This window comes from Culicoides brevitarsis, chromosome 1 (genome assembly GCF_036172545.1).
Source record: "Culicoides brevitarsis isolate CSIRO-B50_1 chromosome 1, AGI_CSIRO_Cbre_v1, whole genome shotgun sequence".
Taxonomy (NCBI): Eukaryota; Metazoa; Arthropoda; class Insecta; order Diptera; family Ceratopogonidae; genus Culicoides; species Culicoides brevitarsis.
Genome location: NC_087085.1, coordinates 43,300,647 through 43,320,925, shown reverse-complemented (window position 1 = coordinate 43,320,925; position 20,279 = coordinate 43,300,647). Strand labels below are relative to the sequence as shown.

General features: G+C 24.8%; 1 protein-coding gene across 1 annotated transcript; it reads left to right on the top strand.

Annotated features, from left to right (window-relative positions):
- Window positions 1–5,734: 5,734 nt before the first annotated feature.
- Window positions 5,735–19,696, top strand: LOC134837889 (NGFI-A-binding protein homolog). Its single transcript, XM_063853280.1, has 6 exons — window positions 5,735–6,077; window positions 16,281–17,118; window positions 17,691–17,781; window positions 19,170–19,258; window positions 19,328–19,400; window positions 19,463–19,696. The coding sequence occupies exons 1-6, from the start codon at window positions 5,735–5,737 to the stop codon at window positions 19,694–19,696; spliced, it is 1,668 nt and encodes a 555-aa protein (XP_063709350.1).
- Window positions 19,697–20,279: the final 583 nt, after the last annotated feature.

Genomic DNA, 20,279 nt, shown 5'->3' with positions numbered 1-20,279 from the left:
TAATTTGTTCAAATTTTTTTTTTTTTTTTTTTTTTTAATTTTTTAATTTTTTTTTTTAATTTTTTTTTTATTTTTTTTATTTTTTAAATTTTTATTTTTTTTTTATTTTTAAATTTTTTTTAATTTTTTAAAATTTTTTATTTTTTTTTAAATTTTGTTTATTTTTTAAAATTTTTTAATTTAAATTTTTTTTTTCAAAATTTTATTTTAATTTTTAAAACAAAAAAATAAAATATTTATTTAACTGAAAATTTCGTAAAATATCTTAAGAACTTTAAAAATTATTAACAAAATTAAAAAAAATAATTTAAAATAATTTTTAAACAAAAAAAAATTACTTCAGAAATTCATTTAAAAAAATTTACTTACTTTTTCATCAAAATCAAGTCCTTCAAATAATTCCATATGCTTAATTTTTCACAAAGTTTTCATAAAAAAATTAATTTCCATAAAAAGCAACTCATTATCACTCTTAACTTTAATCTCTTTCATCTTAATTGAAAATTTTCACTTTTTCCTCTTTTTTATGACTTTTTACAATCCCAAAAGTCCCCTTTTTGCCAAGGGATTTTTCATTACTTCAGATGATCTCTTATCATTTTATCACAAAACCACTTTAACATTTTATTTTGACATTAAACCTCGATAAAATCCTTATCTCAAATCATCGATCTCAAAAGCTCTCCAAATAAAAACCAAAGTCTTGCGTGTGGCAAATTGTCGAGAAATTGCAAAAAAATGTTCTGTAACAAACTATGTGAACTTTAATTGTTTTACAAAATGTTGTTATGCGCTCATTACTCGATTCTTGTCTTTTTTTGCTCGTCCGCATAATTAATTAACATCAACAAAGTCTTTTTTAGTTGCTTTTTGATGTAAATTAAATGATTAATTGACTTTTTTTTAAATTCATTTGTTGTAAAAATTTTTAAAAGCAGCTTTAATATGTCTCAATTTTTTTGTGTCTCTGTTGGCTCGAATATTGTTTATTGCAGCAACAAAGATTGAGAAAATGCGAACAAGGAGAAAAAAACTTTGTATCATCGGAGACTATAAATAAACATGAGCAACATAAATCCGCCACTTACATACGTTCAGCTTACGTACGAAAGAAAAAGGAATATTGCAATATGGTTTTTACTACAAAGCTTTTTTGTCTTGATTTTTGCTGTGCAGAAGAAAATTTCAAAGAGACTCGATCAGAAAATATTTCGACTTTTATAAATTTAATTAAGTTTTGTCTCGCGGTGCAAACTTTTTACTACGACGACTTTATTTTTCCTCTTTACTTTGTCCACGTTTTTTTCTGCGTTTCTGTCGCCCGTCTCGAACGTCAGAGATCTCACGCAGCAGAACACAACAAAAACTCGAATACAAATAAGTTCTGATAAACTTGGAATATGGGAATAAAACGGAGAACATGTGTAACTTTTTGTGACACTTTATTGGAATTTAACTTTTTTTTGTTCTCTCTCTCTCATTTTTGCCTGCCCATCGTTGTCGCTAAATGGGCACATTAGTGTTCAATAATGTTAAAATAAATAAATAAAAATATTTCTTGCGCACAAGTATTTATCGCATGTTTTACATTATTAAATCCATAATGATAAAAACTCATCATATCTCTCCTCATTCGTCGTTCGTTCGTTGGTTGTTATTTATTTCTTTCTTTGCTGCTGAGACAGAGGCAGAAGTGCTGATTTTTCACAACAAATGGTATGAAAAAAAAAATAAATAAATATTTTTAATGATTTTATAAAGTAAAAAGTTGGCTAGCATATTTATTAAGCGTTCCTTTGCTTTGATTCGTAATTTTTTTTTCGAGTGTTTATCATTATCAGGTTGACACAAACGCATTGATGATGACCGACGTGCAATGCCACAAAAAATTAAATAATTTTTAAAAAGGCACAAAAGAAAAATTATCATTTTTAAAATTCTTCACTTTTAATAATTTTTTGTGAGGTAATTAAAAAATATTGTTGCAATATTAAATTCTTTTGCAGCGTCTTTCGATAAATGTAACGCATTACAAAATGAACATTCGCTACATTATGGTTTGTAATGTGAGTCTGTCTGTATGCTATTAAAAAAATTTAAGATAATAAAATATAGAATAAAATCTCTTAACGAATAGTTTATCATTGCAAATTAGTTATTTGACTAAATTTTGTAAGTCTTAAATTTGATATTCAAAGATTTTGAAGGTTGAGTCGGTCTGAAGATTTTTCTTTCTTATTTCAATGAGAGATGTAAAAGTTTTTCAATAAAGCAGTTCAAGAAAAGCTTTAAGGAGACCATAATTGATAAAAAGACAATTCTCATTAGTATTTCCTGTGATGATAAAGTTCGCAATTCTTAACAGCAGTTACTCAGGATTTGTATCTTCCATAACATAAAGTGTCTTTAGTAAAGTAAACTTTCCTTTAAGTTTTTGATCATTTGTTTGTAATTTGATGTTGCTGTCTTTGATGTTGTCCCTGTAAGTTAAGATCTTCTATGTTTCTTATAGTAATTTTTTGCTTTGAAGAAGAATTGTTCATCATAGGTTGCTTATAAATTAATTCAACAGGTTATATTTAGTGTTTTGAGGAAATATCAAATGGATGTTTCTTTCCTTGATCATTGGTAGTCAATAATATTAGAGCCCCTCTGATATATTTTTATCCATTTGGAGCAAGATTTGACGAAAATTACTTTGACACAGTTTTTGACACAGTTTTTCTCTTGATTTAGTTTTTAAAACAAAACTGTGTCAAAGAAAAGTTTTTTTTTCAGTTTCAATTTTTTGGCAGTTTTGAGTTAGAAAATGATTAAAAATGATAAATTAGAGCCCTCTGACAAATTTCTATCCATTTGGAGCAAGATTTGACAAAAATAGCTTTGACACAGTTTTTGACACAGTTTTTTTGCTCTTGATTTAGTTTTTAAAACAAAACTATGTCAAAGAAAAATTTTTTTTTCAGTTTCAATTTTTTGGCAGTTTTGAGTTATAAAATGATTAAAAATGATAAATTAGAGCCCTCTGACAAATTTCTATCCATTTGGAGCAAGATTTGACAAAAATTGCTTTGACACAGTTTTTGACACAGTTTTTGACACAGTTTTGCTCTTGATTTAGTTTTTAAAACAAAACTGTGTCAAAGAAAAATTTTTTTTTCAGTTTCAATTTTTTGGCAGTTTTGAGTTAGAAAATGATTAAAAATGATAAATTAGAGCCCTCTGACAAATTTCTATCCATTTGGAGCAAGATTTGACAAAAAATGCTTTGACACAGTTTTTGACACAGTTTTTCTCTTGATTTAGTTTTTAAAACAAAACTGTGTCAAAGAAAAAATATTTTTTCTGTTTGACACAGTTTTTCTCTTGATTTAGTTTTTAAAACAAAACTGTGTCAAAGAAAAATTTTTTTTTCAGTTTCAATTTTTTGGCAGTTTTGAGTTAGAAAATGATTAAAAATGATAAATTAGAGCCCTCTGACAAATTTCTATCCATTTGGAGCAAGATTTGACAAAAATGGCTTTGACACAGTTTTTGACACAGTTTTTTTGCTCTTGATTTAGTTTTTAAAACAAAACTGTGTCAAAGAAAAAATTTTTTTTCAGTTTCAATTTTTTGGCAGTTTTGAGTTAGAAAATGATTAAAAATGATAAATTAGAGCCCTCTGACAAATTTCTATCCATTTGGAGCAAGATTTGACAAAAATTGCTTTGACACAGTTTTTGACACAGTTTTGCTCTTGATTTAGTTTTTAAAACAAAACTGTGTCAAAGAAAAATTTTTTTTTCAGTTTCAATTTTTTGGCAGTTTTGAGTTAGAAAATGATTAAAAATGATAAATTAGAGCCCTCTGACAAATTTCTATCCATTTGGAGCAAGATTTGACAAAAATTGCTTTGACACAGTTTTTGACACAGAAAATTTTTTTTTTCAGTTTCAATTTTTTGCAGTTTTGAGTTAGAAAATGATTAAAAATGATAAATTAGAGCCCTCTGACAAATTTCTATCCATTTGGAGCAAGATTTGACAAAAATTGCTTTGAAACAGTTTTTGACACAGTTTTTTTCTTGATTTAGTTTTTAAAACAAAACTGTGTCAAAGAAAAAATTTTTTTTCAGTTTCAATTTTTTGGCAGTTTTGAGTTTAAAAAATGATAAATTAGAACCCTCTGTAAAATTTTTATCCATTTGGAGCAAAATTTGACAAAAATTGCTTTGACACAGTTTTTCTCTTGATTTAGTTTTTAAAACAAAACTGTGTCAAAAAAAAATTTTTTTTTCAGTTTCAATTTTTTGGCAGTTTTGAGTTAGAAAATGATTAAAAATGATAAATTAGAGCCCTCTGACAAATTTCTATCCATTTGAAGCGAGATTTGACAAAAATTGCTTTGACACAGTTTTTGATCGTTATTTTTTAAAAAATTAATTCTTGATTCATCTATCTAAACTAGAATCTATAAAAAAATTTTTTAATAAACAAGCCTCAATAAGAAATGCGCTCTCAACTCTTCAACTTACCTGAAGACAAGTTCCTGTAAATTCCTCCAAAAGGTGTTCATGCCAACTAAAAAAGGGAAGATTGCTTCTGAAAAAAAAAACGTGACGAGACAGATTTCAAGTTATTTTCATACCAAAATTTCATCACTTTTAAGTCAAGTCCTTGTCCTTGCAACTTAAAACTTAACAAAACTTAAGACCTTCTTCTAAAAAATAGTTTCTTATAAGTTTCAGACCCTTCTTATAAGAAAAGAACCTGAAATAAATAATAATAATTGTTCAGAGAGGCGGAGACTACATCAACAATTATTATTGCCGATATATTTTTTTTTTATTGTCTCACACATTATTAACATGCTTCACACACGTATGTCTTTCATTTTTTTTTTCTTCCTTCTTCCTAAATAAATGTTAATATACGAACCTAAATGTAGAGCGATTCTCACCACAGGTAAACATTTCTCTCCAGATTTATGTTACGTTCTGTATCTAAAAGGGTTACACACGTTTGTGGTGTATTTCTCGCATCGTATACGGCAAGACGACGAGAAGATATAGGAAAAAAAACGCAGAAGACAACAATAAAATGAAATGGGAAAAGGGAGAGAAGCTTGCACGAGTTTTCTCTTCGTACACTGTCTTCAGATATTTTTCTGACGTCTAAGCATCAAGTTCGGCGCCTGAACAAAAAAAAATAAATAATAAAAAAATTATTAATAATAATTCGTTCGAAATCAATCAAACGGAAAAATATAAAAAGAAATAAAAAAAATTAATTAATTAAAAAAAAAAAAAAAAAAAAAACTGTGAAGTGCAATTTTGAAGTGAAGAGTGTGTGACTGACGACGAATAATTAATTTAAACGACTGATTAATAAATTAATTAATATTTAAAAAAAAAATTAAAAGACTTACCTAAAATCAAATTAGGGCCCTTTGATGTGACTAAAATTATTTAGAAAATTTATTTGTAGACTGCTTCAGTTCCTTGCTTTTATTTTGTGTTTATTTTTGTTTGTTGATTTGAATTTTTTTTTTCAGTGTTAAAATTGCGTGCGCTTAAATATTTGCTTCTCTTTTGATTATTTTATTAGTTTTCGTGTTAAGCATTTTTTGTAAGCGTCTCGTTTTTTTAATTTGCTTTTGCATCGATTCCCATCGATTAGTTTTTCGCGCCATGAATGATTAAACGGGAATTTGTAAATCGCTTGCATTTTTTTGGATGTTGTGAATGTGTGATATGGACCAACAAACCACCGTTGTAACGACGACAACGAGCACGAACGTTTGTAGTTTGCAAAGTAGTCAGCAAGATACGATTGTTGAGTCAACGTGTGCCGCAGCCTTAATTGCCAGTAATAATAGTAATAGTAATAGCGGTGTGGGAGTTGTTTCCGCAGCAATTTCAGCGGGCGCCATACCATCGACGGAAATCGCAGCGAGCGTTGTAGCGGCAGCTGTAGCAACAGGCGGCGCGGGAGTCCTGAAGAATATCCTGAAGACATCGGTGCCTGCAACGAGTCCTGCAACGAGTGTCAGCAATCCTCCCGGGAAGATCTTTGGGCGAAATAATAACGGAACAAGTAAGTTTTTTCACTTTTTTTTTGTTATTACATTGCTCGCAAAAAGAGTTGTTTGAGTTTTTTGTTGCGTTGGAGAACAAAATGCATTTGTGTGTGCTGATGAGATGGCTCCGAGTCGTCTGCATGTGACCATAAAAACCATGTTAATACTTTACGGTTCAAATGTAGCAATGCAAAAAAAAATTACTTCTATCCAAACAACATCATGTTTTCTTCGTCGTCGTCTTTCTCTCGGTGATTCTGTGCCAGAGAGCAAAAAAACGACTGAGGCGAAAACAATTCTTTAACTTATTTCATTCATTTTTCTGAAAATAAAAAATTTTTCTTTTTTTTTATTAAAAAATTTTTTAGAAAATTAAAAATAAGTTTTTGTTCAAAATTAACCGATTCAAAAACATAACCGATTAAAAAATTTGACATTTTCAAAAATTTAAATTTTTATTAATTTAATATTCTTTTTTATTTTACTCTTAATTAAGAAACTTAAAAGAATTTTTTGAAAAAACTATAAAAAAAATAGTTCATAAAAAAATTACTGATAAAATTTGTGAATCGGTTTTTGCTAATTCAAAATTTGAATCGATTTCAACTTAAATTTTATTAAATAATTATTTTTATTTAGCAAATTTTTAACGAATTAATATAAAAAATTTATTTCAATTGCTCAAAAATAAAAAAAATTATAAGAATTTGAAAATTTCGAATTCAAGTTAAAAAATTTGAAAAAAAAAAGTTTAATTTTTTATGAATATAAAATTATTAAAAAAAAAAATTTTAAATTTTTGAATTAAAATTATTAGCAAATAATGAAATTAATTTGAAAAAATTTAAAAAATTAAAAAATTAAAAAAATAAAAAAAAATGAAAAATAATTTAAACAATTTAAAAAATATTAAAAAAATAATAGAAAAATAAAAAAATATTTAAACCGATAAAAATTTGAAATTCGCCCTTTTGCTAATTCTATTAAAATGAATCGGTTCAAAAAAATAAATATTAAATTACAATTAAAGAATTAATTAAATATAAAATTTATTTCATTAAAATTTTAAAAATTCAGATAAAAATTTGAAAATTGCTTTTTGTTAATTCAAAAAATTAATAAAATTAAAAAAAAAATAAATAAATTTTTGACAATTTTTAGAAATTCTTAAATTAAAATTTTAATAAAAAAAAAACTAAAAACCGATAAAAATTTGAAATTCGCTCTTTCGCTAATTCAAAAAAAAATGAATCGGTTCAAAAATTTTTTTTCAATTTCTGTAATTTGAAACATTTTTTCACATTGCATCCGCCTATTAAGATGAATGTTCGGAGCGCACAAAAAGTGTGTGAGTATGCATCCTCGATATTTAACATAAGTCTCATGTTTGGCGACAATTGCATCACACAAACAGGGCAATATTGTGACAAAGTGCAATCAAACGAGGACAGAAGTAATAATGGCAAGCCATTTACTTGGCTCCAAGTTAACTTTCTGACGAAAAATCTTGAACAAAAACTTCTATCAAAGGCAATTTATCTAGTTAATGCATTTTTTGAGCAAGGCAGAAAGGGTTAGAAATTCATTTACTTCTAAACTTTTTTCAACTAAAATCGAGCTAAAATAAATTACCAAAGTAGATGGATAAATTTTTTTTTGTATTTTTTCCAATACAAAAAATTCAAAAAAAAAAAAGAGTTGAAGAGATTTGTGTCTGCCAATATTCATGTTAATGCTTCAGTAATGCCCGAGAAACAAAAAAAAAATTGGCGGCACAACAGAGATTAATTTAACGTTGCATCAAGAATCGCAGCGGCACAAAAAAAATTGTGCCACACAACGACGACGACGACGACATCGACTCGTACAGAAACGTGAAGATTATCGAATATTTTTATCTGTGGCGCGATAGCTCTTTCGTAGTTACCAAGAAATGCATGCAGAAAACCTTTACCGTTTTTTTTGTGTCTCTCCTCCGTTTTCTGTGTATCCCATCCCGACACAAAAAAAAGATTATTTCAGTTTTTTCTGCTTAGGATTTTTGTATTTATGCATGTTTTGCACACACGAAACAAGCGGATCGGTAGTAGATAAATATTCGTTGGAGTTTATTATGAAGAATTGTGTGCGTGGAATATTGGCGTGGAGAAAATGGATGGACAGAGAAGAAACGAAGAGTTTTTTTGCGTTAGAAAATAGCAGAAGACAACAAAAAAAACTAAAAGAAGACACCGCTTACTCACTCACTTTTTTCAGTGTCGGTCGATTTGGTGCAAAAAAAAATGCTCGAGACAAGAAAATGTTCAGAAAAAGTACATTACGTGTTTTTGTCCCGAACTGAAGTTTTGTGACGATGTCAAGAAGCAAAAAAAAAGAAACCTTGATGATCAAAAAAAAAAAAAAACTTTTTTGATCAATGAAGTAAAAAATATTAAATTCAAATTAAGTTTCTGTCAAGAACGGGTCAGAATATCAGAAAAGGGGATAAATTTGAATAAACAAAAAAAAAAAAACATTTGAATGAAATAAAAATTACGCGTACAATGAAAAAGTGAAGAACAATGTGAGTTATAAAAAAAGTTTTAAAAAAATGAAGACAGATGTCCATTTTCTTATGAAATAAATATATTCACGTGAAGTGCGTTATTTTATTTATTTAAATTAAATTAAAATTTGTTTATTGAAGTATTTAGTGATGAGTTTTGTGATCAAAAATAGTAAATTTTAAATTTTTAAGTTCAGTTAAAAATAAATTAAGATAAATTATTTATTTGCTTATTTTTGGAAAATTTATTTCCATCTTGAATCGAATTTTTTTTTCTATTACTTCTACTTCTCTTTCTGACTCTTGAAAATTTTTCGATTTAATTCTTAATTTTTTTGACTTGCCAAAAATTTATTTTATTTTAAAGTTAAAAATTTTAAAAAATTAAATTTTATTAAATTGTTAAATTTTATTTTTTTTAATTTATTATTTTATTTAATTATATTTAAAATTTTTTTTGATTTTTTTATTTTCTTCTAATAGAAGTTTAATTTAATTTTTTAAAAAATAAATTTTAATAAATTTTTTAAAATAAGAAAATAAAAAATTAAATAAAATTCTAATAAAAAATAAAAAAAATCAGAAAAAATTTTTAAATTTAATTAAATGAAATCCAAAATAAATGGAATTAAATAAAAAAAAATAAATTAAACAATTTAATAAAATTTAATTTAAAAAAATTAAATTAAAATAAAATAAAAAAAAATTATAAAGTAATTAAGAAAAATCGAAAAAAAGTCAGACAAAAGAGAAGTAGAAAATAGAAAAAAAAAATTCAAATGGAAAATAAAATTAAAAATAAAAAAAGAGTTAACAGAAAAATAAATTAAACAAAAACGCAATATTAATCAAAATATCAACAAAGGAAAGTTCTTATAAAATAAATCATTCATTAAAAAAAAATAATCAATAAATTAAGAAAAATAAAAAATATGAATGATTTTTAAATTGATCAAAAATGTATCTTTTTCAGAAAAAAAAACCAGACAAATTGCTCTAAAAGTTGTCTTTTAATTCTAAAAAAATTAATTTTTAAAAAAAAGTTTAAAGCTTGACTTTTTTTAATTTCTCTTAATTTTTATGAATTTAAGCTCATGGAAAATTAATCGATGAAACAAAAATTCGAGGAAAATTTTTGAATTATGAGCAAAGAAGAAATATTACGAATCTTCAAATGGAAGTCAAGACTTAATACAAGAATTATAAAAAAATAAGAAATTGGTCAAATTAAGATGCATCGAAGAAAGTGATCGTTTTTGTGTACTGTCGCCCTATATATATTTGAATTAAATTTTTATTAAATTTTATTGACGAATTGTTTTGTGATAGAATTTGTGATTATGTTAGATTAAATTAATTTATTTATTTTAAATAATTTTAATTGTCTCACTTCGTACTTCACGCTGAATAACAAGAAGTAATAAAAAATGATAAATTGAAAAATTTCGAAAGCTTAAACTTCGTGACTTTCATGTTTCTTTTGAATAATCTATAAGAATTCATGAATTTTAAAGATAAAAGAACTTCTTTGAAAATTTTTTATATTGACTAAAGAACCAAAAATACAAAACTTCTCGAAAGCTTAAGTTTTATGACTTTCACAAGTTCTTTTGTTTTTTGAGATCGATCTATATGAATTCATAGAGTAATATTTATCGATAAATTTCAGATACTTTTTTGCAAATTTTCTATAATGACTAAAGAACCAAACTCTGGACTATATTTGAACAAAAATTTATTCCTTGAGTTAATATAGAGAATTTGCAAAGATCTAAAAAGTCAATTATAAGTGTATGTTACTTTTATAAATTCATATATAGATCGATCTCAAAACAAAAAAAAACTTCTGAAAGTCATGAAAAAAAACGTTAACAAACGTTCATTTTATCTCCTTACTTTCTTTCTTTTGTAAAAGATCATTTCGATCGTTACGAATCTTTCCGCCATTTTTCACAATTATTTTTTTTCTCTTACTAATTTTTTAAAGGAAACATTTTTTATTTCATCTCGTAACGAAAAATGAATAAGAACTTTCCTTTTTTTACGCAATATTTATTCACAATTCTTTCCACTTTTTACTCATATGTACCAACATACAGCATCTTCAAGCAAAAAATTATTCAAATCAAAAGTGTCGTTCATCCCCTTTTAATAAATAAACTTTTCATTTAAATAATTTTTCAAAGGATTGTAACGTCGAATCTTTTAACTTTTCTTAACGATCTTTCCTTACAATGTTTAACGTTTAAAATCGCTTTTGTCTCAATCCTTGTAAAAGTTCAGATGTTAACAAGCAATACGCAATATATTTTTATTACCGGTAATTTTTTTACCTGCACCTCGTATGAGAGACACAAAAAGAGAGGAAAAGAAAAAAAATAATGCGAAATTCTGGTTTTGTATAGGGTAAGAAGACTTCCTAAGTAGGTACATTGTCACTCGAGATTCGTGCTCGAACAAAAGAAGTCCGCCCTAATAAAGCAACCAATCATGAAAGATCTTTTTTATATTTTTTGCATTTTTTTTTTGCTTCGTTTCAACGACATTTTGTTGCAAAATAAATCATGATGAAATGTCCAGACACAAAATCGATCGAGAAAAAAAAATCTTTTTAAACATGTCCTCCTCGTGATTCGCAATAAAAACTTGTCACATTAATATTCGAATAAACGACAACTGCTGTACAACATATTTCCTTACACGTTACGATTAAAATTCCTTTTGTTCAATTTTCATATTGCTACTCGCAGAACAATTATGATGCTCGTAGTGCGCTAATCACACAAGAAAACGATGACGAAGAAGACGAAATGACAAGAAAAAAATATTTCATTGCATTTATTGCCTTTATTCGAGCAAAAAAAAACTTTACATTTTTACTTTTCGCGTATTTATATTTGTTTTTAACACTCGTGAGCAGTACGAGATGTATACGAAGGCAAAGATGGTCAGAAGAACATTAAATGAGGAGTTTTTGTGTTTGTTTTTGCAAGTACTTATCGTGTCGTAGAAGGACGAAGCTGAGAATGAAGTAGGTTGAAATAGTGATGAAAAAAAGTTAAAAGAGCCATTTATTGTGGTAATTTGCGATAATTGACTCGATTGTTGTTTGTTTTGTGATACTATGAGAAAAAAATATTGCTATGAAATAATTATTTACAAAACGTTAAGAATTTGTTTTTGATTTAATTAATTTTTTTTAAACAATTTTAAAAAATTTCATAAAAAAATATTTAAAAAATTTATTTCTCAAAAATATTAAAAATTAAAAAAAATTGTTTAAATTTTTATTTATAAATTTTAAAATATTTTTATTAAAAAAGTATTTTTTTAATAAATTTTAAAATATTTTTTAAGAAATAAATTTTAAAATTTATTAAATTTTAAATATTTTTTTATCAAATTTTAAAATTTTATTTTTTAATAAATTTTAAAAATTTTTTTAATAAATTTTAAAATATTTTTTTTTTAATAAATTTTAAAATAATTTTTAATAAATTTTAAAATATTTTTTAACAAATTTTAAAATATTTTTTAATAAATTTCAAAATATTTTTTAATAAATTTTTAAGTATTGTTCAATAAATTTTAAAATAATTTTTAATAAATTTTAAAATAATTTTTTTAATAAATTTTAAAATATTTTTTTTTTAAATTTAAAATTATTTTTTTTAAAAAAAATATTTTTTAATAAAATTTAAAAAAAATTTTTTAAAGAATTAAAAAACTTTTTAAAAAATTTAAATAAATGTTTTAATAAATTTTAAAATATTTTTTAAAAAATAATTTTTTAATCAAAAAATAAAATTTTTTATCGAATTTAAAAATATTTTTTAATAAATTTAAAGCCAAATTTGCAAAAAAATATTAAAATTTATGGTATAAAAAGAACAAAAATAAATTAAATTATTTTTTAATTAAAACGTTTTAAAAAACTTTGAAAATGATAAATAATCAATAAAATTGAATTCTTCTCAAATCTACTCTAAATTCAATTTCAAACCTCTTCAAGGTCACATAATCCTCATTTTGCATCTTCCTTCCTTCCATCCTTCCATAAAATCCTTCTTCTTCACAGTTTCTCACGCTTCACGAAAAGGAAGCTGACTAATAAAAAAATTAAAGCAAAAAAAAAAATCCGACAAAAAACTGTCCAAACAACTCTTCTCTATTTTATTCACTTCTTCTAATTTTACTCGATTGTCTTTTCACGACGCATACGAATATTAGCATAAATTTCTCGATTCCCATCATTATCCTTAAAAACAAAAAAAAATCGTAGACGAAAAAGGGATCCTGAATGATGAAACCGAAAGTGATAAAAAATTTTGTGCCAACGAAAAAAAAAACATTTCTCAATAGCGAAGCAAAAGCAAAGCAATCATATATCAAAACATGTATCACTTAAAAAAAATTCCTTTTCACTTCGTCTTCGTCTTCGCATAAGTAATAAGACAAAAAAAAATTAATAACAAAAGGACGAGGACGACGCTAAAGACATTATGCAAATAAACTGGAGAGAGATGATCAACTCACACGCATAATAATAATAATTTTTTTTTCATGATTAAATTCACAAAAAAAAACTATTTTTTTCTTTTTCTGTACGTTCGAGGTCTGTACGAGACTCTATAGTGCTTATACGTAACCCTTTTATTTAAACTTTTTCTTGCGTATGCACAACACACGAACTATGCATATATTTAAGTTTTTTTTTCCGAAATCTCAAAAAAAAAAACGCTCAGGTAATATCTGACGCGCGTATCTTTCTTCTTTATTCCCTCTCTCGCCAGACAAGGAGATTTTTTTTGTGTGGACCGTCCAAAGTGAATAAGTAAGCAAAGCATATGTAAATGAAGACAGAGACGTATGAAGGTGATCTATGAACAATTTATGTTATTAAAGGGTTTTGTTTTTTTTTTGCTGCTTCTGCGATATTTAAGTCGTTAAGGTGAGTTCAATGAATTTTGTGTGTGTGAGAGAGTTGTCTTCTACAGTTTTTTTTTTTGTGATAATAAAAAAAAGTTAGTTGATAAAAAATTGTAGTTTTGGTGGGAAAGAGTTTGATTGTTTGTAATTTGAATAATGGGATGTTTTAAGAAGAAGTAACTTTTTTTTAAGGAGATCAGGATTTTTTTTGCGATGAAATTTAATTTTTAAGGTTTGTGGGAAAATTTTATTGAAGATTTTCTTGATGTTTAAGAAAAGGGATGATTTTTTTTAAATTTCAATTGAAATAAAATTCTCACAAAAAGAAAATATTTTTATCACGTATGTTGAGATTTTTCGAAAAAAATTCAATGAATAATTCATAAATTAAAATAAATAATTTTAAAATTATTTTTTTTTAAATAATTTGATGAAAAATTAATTTATAATTAAATTTAAAAAAAAATTTTCAAATAAAAATTTAATCTCAAGAATTTTTTTTCAAATGTTTTTTTTTAAATATAAAAAATTATTTTTCTCAATAAATTTCAAATTAAAAAATATTTAAAATTTTAATTATTTTTTTTTAATTTGATTAACCTTAAATAAAAATAAATAAAAAAAATAACATAAAACTATAGAAATCATTTAAAAAAACTAAAATCAATAATTCTATGAAAATTTTTTTTAAATTTTTTTAGCAATAAAAAAAATAAAACAATTAAAAAAAATTTAAAAATAAAAAAATTATTAAAATAATCTAAAAAATAAAATTAAAAATTATTTTTTTACTTCAATTTATTTTTAATTAATTTTTAATTTTTTTTTCTTAAAATTTCCTATTTTTTTTCGAAGGACTTTAAATTTCTAATAGTTGTCAGTTTATCAGTCAAATATTCAGGAAGAAGTTTGGCTTTGATAAAAATCTAAAGTATAATTAATATTTTTTATTGCTCTCAAATCTTCTTCATTCATTAAAATTATTATCATGCTACAATAATCGATATATAGTTGGATCAGTGACTTGTACAATAAGATTTTCGTTTCTTTATCCAGCATTTTCTTGAATTATAAATTATTTGAAATTAAAAACTTTTAAGCTTTAATTTTATATTAAATATTTCTCCTGAAAATAAAATAAAAAGAAAAATTATTAACATTTATTAAATTAAATATTAAAATTATTTTAATTAGTTTAAATTTTTTTTAATTTAAAAAAATTAAATTTAAAAAAATTTCTGAAAATTGTCAAAAATAAAAATCTTAAAAAAAATTTCTCGATCTTTCAACTTACTTACGTATGTTTAATTTTTTTTTTATCTGAAACAAAAAAAAATTAAATTAGCTATCGATCATAAATTCATTTTCTCACCTATTTTTTCCCACAATAACATTAATCCTTTACCAAAACTATAATCAAGCAAAAAAAAAATTTCTTTACCAAAAAAAAATTGTCTTAAATTTATTCAGATGAGATGAAAATTGTTTCTCATCATCGCTCATCGCCTCATGTACCGATATTCAAATAGTCCTTATGCAAACGGGAATTTTCTCATGACACGAAGAAGCAAAAAAAAAAACAAAAAAAAAATTAAATAAAAAAATTATTTAAAATAAAGCAAAAAAAAACTATCCAACACATTATTTATGTTGATACGAAGATGATGAAGGGGTGCTGCAATTGACCCTAATGCAAGCAAGGTAATAGAGAGCAAGTAAACAGATAAATAAAGAAAGGGTTAGTTTTTTTCTTTTGTTTTTTTTTTCTTATGTTTCTGATCTTTTATTGAGGAGATAATTATTTTTATTGTATGACGTAATAAAAAGTTGTTTTTAATTAAAAGAAAGAAATTTGTTACGGTTTGATCTCATAAAATAATTGAGAAATTTTTCAAATAAATTTTAATTATAAAAAATTTTATTTTTTGTAAAATTTATTATTTTTAAAAATTTTATTTTAAAATATTTTTTTTATTTTAAAATAAAATTAATTTAATTTAAAAAATATTTTTAAATTAATTTAATTTAATTTATATTATCAAAAATAATTAAATAATTTAAAATATTTTAAAATTAATAAAAAATACTTTTTAAAATATTTCAAAATTTATTTTAAAAATTTTTAATTAATTAAAAAATTTTTAATAAAAAAATTAATTATTTTTTTTTTAAAAAAAAATTTTTTTTTAATTTAAAAATATTTTTTTTAATTATTTATTTTGGAAATTAATTTAAATTTTTTAAAATAATAATTAATTTAATTAATTAATTTTAATTAAATTTTTAATTAATTTAAATTTTATTATTTTAATTAATTTAATTTTATTTAATTTCTTTATTTTAAAAATAATATTTTAATTTAAAGAAAATGATTAAAATTCTAACCTCAAAAAAATTCCCTCCAATTAAAAAACCTTCAAATCTACATCTGCCTTTCCCTCTTTTCTTACAAAAAGATCCGTCAATTATTTCGTGAGGGTAATGTTCTTTTCTTATTCGAATAAGACGCTAAATAATTGTGAGTGGATAAAAAAAAGTCTGAGGGGTGCAAAATTTCAACAGCGAAATGTTTTTTGCTTCGTGAGTTTCATTGATTGGATGATCGCGAGACAATAGAAAACCGTTAAGAAATTCAATTCAACGGAAGTTTGCTTTCTTTCTTAACGTTTTAACAAATAAACTTTCAGTTAAAAAAAAATAAAATGGCGCCAAACTAACCTTTTTCCGTTTTTTTTTCTATTTTCAGTGGTTGTTACTTCAACTCCATCGAACGAAGCTGAGCTCCAACTTTACCGCGTCTTGCAAAAAGCTTCGTTACTCGCGTATTACGACACTTTGCTCGAGATGGGCGGCGACGATGTTCAACAACTTTGCGATGCGGGCGAAGAAGAATTCCTCGAAATTATGGCGCTCGTTGGAATGGCTTCGAAACCTTTGCATGTTCGTCGTCTCCAAAAAGCCCTTCACGAGTACATGACAAACCCCGCGGCATTTCAAACGCCCTTGCCAAATATCGATAAACCACGAGCGACTTACAGCCCCGAGCCGAGCACAATTTTACCGAAATCTACTTTTGTTGGTAGTCAAAATTACGCCCCCAGTCCAACGTCGAGTACAACGCCCTCTACGGCATCGTCGCTAAGTAATCTCGCGTCAAATTTGCAACAAGTGTCAACGAACACGCTTCAGCTGACGCCATCGCTGACAGAAATGCAAGTCAAGAGGATCATGGATGCTGCTGAAAGATTGTCGCGAACACTTCCGCAATTGGAGCCTCGTCCTCAAAGTAGCAAGAAAAAAAGTACGAGAGATTTGGAGTTGGTTATTTTGATGGATGAGAATGATCCGCAAAGGATGGAGGAAATTCGAAAATATTCCGCGATTTATGGGAGATTTGATTGTAAGCGAAAGCCTGAGAAACCACTAACGTTGCATGAGGTTTGTGTTAATGAGGCTGCCGCGCAAATTTGTAAATATATTCCGGCGCTCCTTACGAGACGCGATGAACTTTTTCCTTTAGCTCGACAAGTTGTGCGTGATGCGGGATTTGGACATTCGACAAGTATTCGATTGGCTGCCTTGAGGTAAGATTTTTTTTAATTTTTATTTAAATTAATTAAAAATTATTTATTTAATTATTATTTAATTTTTTGAATAATCAATATTTATTTTTTTTATTAATAATTAAATTTTTTTTAAATCTCAATTTTATTTTTAAAAACTAAAAAAAAATCTTCAAACATTTTTATTTTTTAAAATTTTAATTAATTTGAAAAATTAAAAAATTTTTTTAATTTTTGGTTTAAAAAAAAAATTAAAAATTTTTTTTAAATATTCATTTGTTTTTAAAAAATTTAAAAAAAATAAAAAATATTTTTTCTCATAAAATTTTGAATTAAAAAAAATTGAAAATATTAAAATTTAATTTTTATTTTATTTTTAAAAATTATTAATTAAAAAATAAATTTATGGACTTTTTAAAAAATTAATTTAATTTTATTTTTTTAATTTTAAATTAAAAAATTTATTTTTTTTGATTTAATTTTCAAAATTTTAATTAAATTTTTTTATTTGTTTGAAAAAAAAAATTAAAATTTTAAAAAATTATTATATTAAAAAAAATTAATTAATTAAAAAAAAAATTTTACTTTTTCAGCAATAACCAATCATCGACGCCAACACGCCCCGAAGACAGAGACCCAAAACGCACCCGATTATCCAGTGATACAAGTTCCGACATGGGAAAGGTATTTCAAACAACCCCTAAAAAACACGAAATTGAACATTAATCCTGCTTTCCAAAAACTGCTTACTTAGATGCCAAATTTTTATTTTTTCAATCAAAAACAACTTTTTTTGCTTTTTTAATCATTATTTGCTTTCGCAGCTTTCAACATCATCCACTTCTTACTGCTCATCTTTTTTGTAAATAAGCAACTTGCATGCAAGTGGACGATGCCTTACTTAGAAAAAAACCTTTCTCGCGCTCACTGTGATAGAAAATGGGCTGTTAATCAAAAAAATTATTGCCTAAAATGTTGAACCATTTAAGTATCATCCTTAACTAGATTTCTTTTTTTACAAAAATGCTTTCTTTGCTTACTGCTTTAACGCTTATCGCTTTATTGCTTACTGCTTGCATGAAATTTTTTTTAGGCATGACGTTTATGGAAGAATTTTGACAGATCAGTAAAAAATCAATTAAAAATGTAAAAATTTGTATAAAAACATATTAAAAATAACCTTAAAATTGGGTAAAAATTTTCATTTTCAGAAGTCAAAAATTTTGCTTTCATTTTTTTTTTTGACAGATGTCAAAATTTTTTGTTCAAAATCAGTTTTTATAATATTTATCAATTATTTAATTAATTAATTAATGCTTAAATTTAATTATTTTCATAAAAAAAATAAAATTTGAAATTCAAAATTTTTCTCAAAAAAAAAAATTAATAATTAAAAAAAATTAAAATCCTATTTGACACCTGTCAAAATTTTTCCATAAATTAAAATTTTAACAAAAAATCTTGTAAAATATTTTTTTTTCTTAATTTTTGCGTGATCGCTTCAAAACATAACCTCAAAAGACTGACAATTAGGTTATAAACTTGCATGTTTTTTTTATTTTTTTTATATTTTTTTTATTTTCGATCAAAATTTAACTTTTTTTTTAGTTTTTTATAGACAGTAGAAATTTTTTTTTGACAACTTTCATTCAACCAATTTAAATAAAAATGTAAATTTAGTTCAAAAACTGACAATTAACTTGGAGAAAATCCAACTTTTGACACATATTTGACGTTTTACAGTAGATCTATTGCTTTCAAACTGCTTTTTCTGCTTTCACGCAACGCTTTACGCCACGCTAACGCTCGCTTTGCATGCCAAAAACGCTTTTTATTCCTACTAGCTAACTTCAATAACTTTATTGGTTCCTTTTTTCTATTAATTTTTTTCATTTGTGAACCTGGCTTGCTTTGCTTGGAGCTTTTAACTAAAAAAACTGCTTACTTATTGCTTACTAACGCTATCGGAGGTGAGTTTTCTGCTTTTTTAGGCTTTCAGTTGCTTGAAATTTCTCGTGAATCCAAAAAAATCTTTTGAAATAAATTTTAATATCAAATTTTTGCGATTATAGGACTACTCAGATGACATCAGAGACACACCTTTTTCAATGTATCAACGATTTGATCGCCCCTTTGATTTGTCGGATGCTTCAAAGTTCGGGTAAGGAATTTTTTCTCCCTTTTTTTAAAGTTGAAATCTTCATAATTATTTCAGACAACTTCTTTTCAGATACTCGAGATCAGAATTTGACGATACGGATTCGCGTTTTTCGTTCAGCAATTCGAGTTCGTCACCGATGCAAGTAAGAAATTTTAATTTTTCTTAAAAAATTAATATTTTTAATTAACAATTTTAATTTTTTAGACGAGCAACAATGGAATTGATCGTGAATCCGCCGAAGCTGACGTCTTGGAAACGCACATTAAGGAAGAAACGAGATCAAAATCCGCTGATATTTTGAATCCATTGGGAGTGCAAGTCATTTCGTCGTCTGGAGGACACATAATTGCCGTCGCAAATCCAGCACTTGCCTTAAGTCCTGCATTAGCGGATGTTTTACCTGTGAAGCGGGAAGTTATTTCGCCGGAATTGAACTGAAAATTTTACAAAATTCAAAATTTTAGACAGAAAAAAATTAATTTTTCAAATAATTTCTTTAATATTTTTTATTCAAATTGCTTAATTTTTTTAAAAATCAATTTTTTTATTTTTTTAAATTAATTAAAATTAAATTTAAATTTTTTTTTATTAAAAATTAAGATTTAAAATTTTTTGTTCAATAATTTTTTTAAAATTGCTTGATTTTTTGACTCAAAATTAATTTTTTAAATAATTTTTAAAAAATTTTAGCTTATTTTTCGCGTAAAATCAAAATTAGCTTTTGCAATAAATGTTTTTTAACGTATTTCACGCTTTTTCGTGACAAAAAAAATATTGTTTTTTAGAAAAATTTTCAAAATTAACGCTTTTAAAGTCCTTTTGGAGACTGATTTTTGCCTCTTTTAGGCTATTAAAATTATTTTTAATTCAAAATTTTTACAAAAAAAAAATCTGTCTAAGTATTTTTAAGATTTAATGATTGTTGAATGAACGTAAACAAAAAACTTGTAAAAAAATGTAAATAGAAAATGTGATTTTTTACGTACAATTAATGTTAAGTAGGTAGATCTCGATGTAAATA

What these genes read in the sequence shown, in the direction of transcription:
- LOC134837889 (XM_063853280.1), top strand. Translation starts at nt 5,735, where the DNA reads ATGGACCAACAAACCACCGTTGTAACGACGACAACGAGCACGAACGTT. An exon ending in GCGAAATAATAACGGAACAA is followed by an intron (nt 6,078 to 16,280) that starts GTAAGTTTTTTC and finishes TTCTATTTTCAG; the next exon opens with TGGTTGTTACTTCAACTCCA. An exon ending in ATTCGATTGGCTGCCTTGAG is followed by an intron (nt 17,119 to 17,690) that starts GTAAGATTTTTT and finishes TTACTTTTTCAG; the next exon opens with CAATAACCAATCATCGACGC.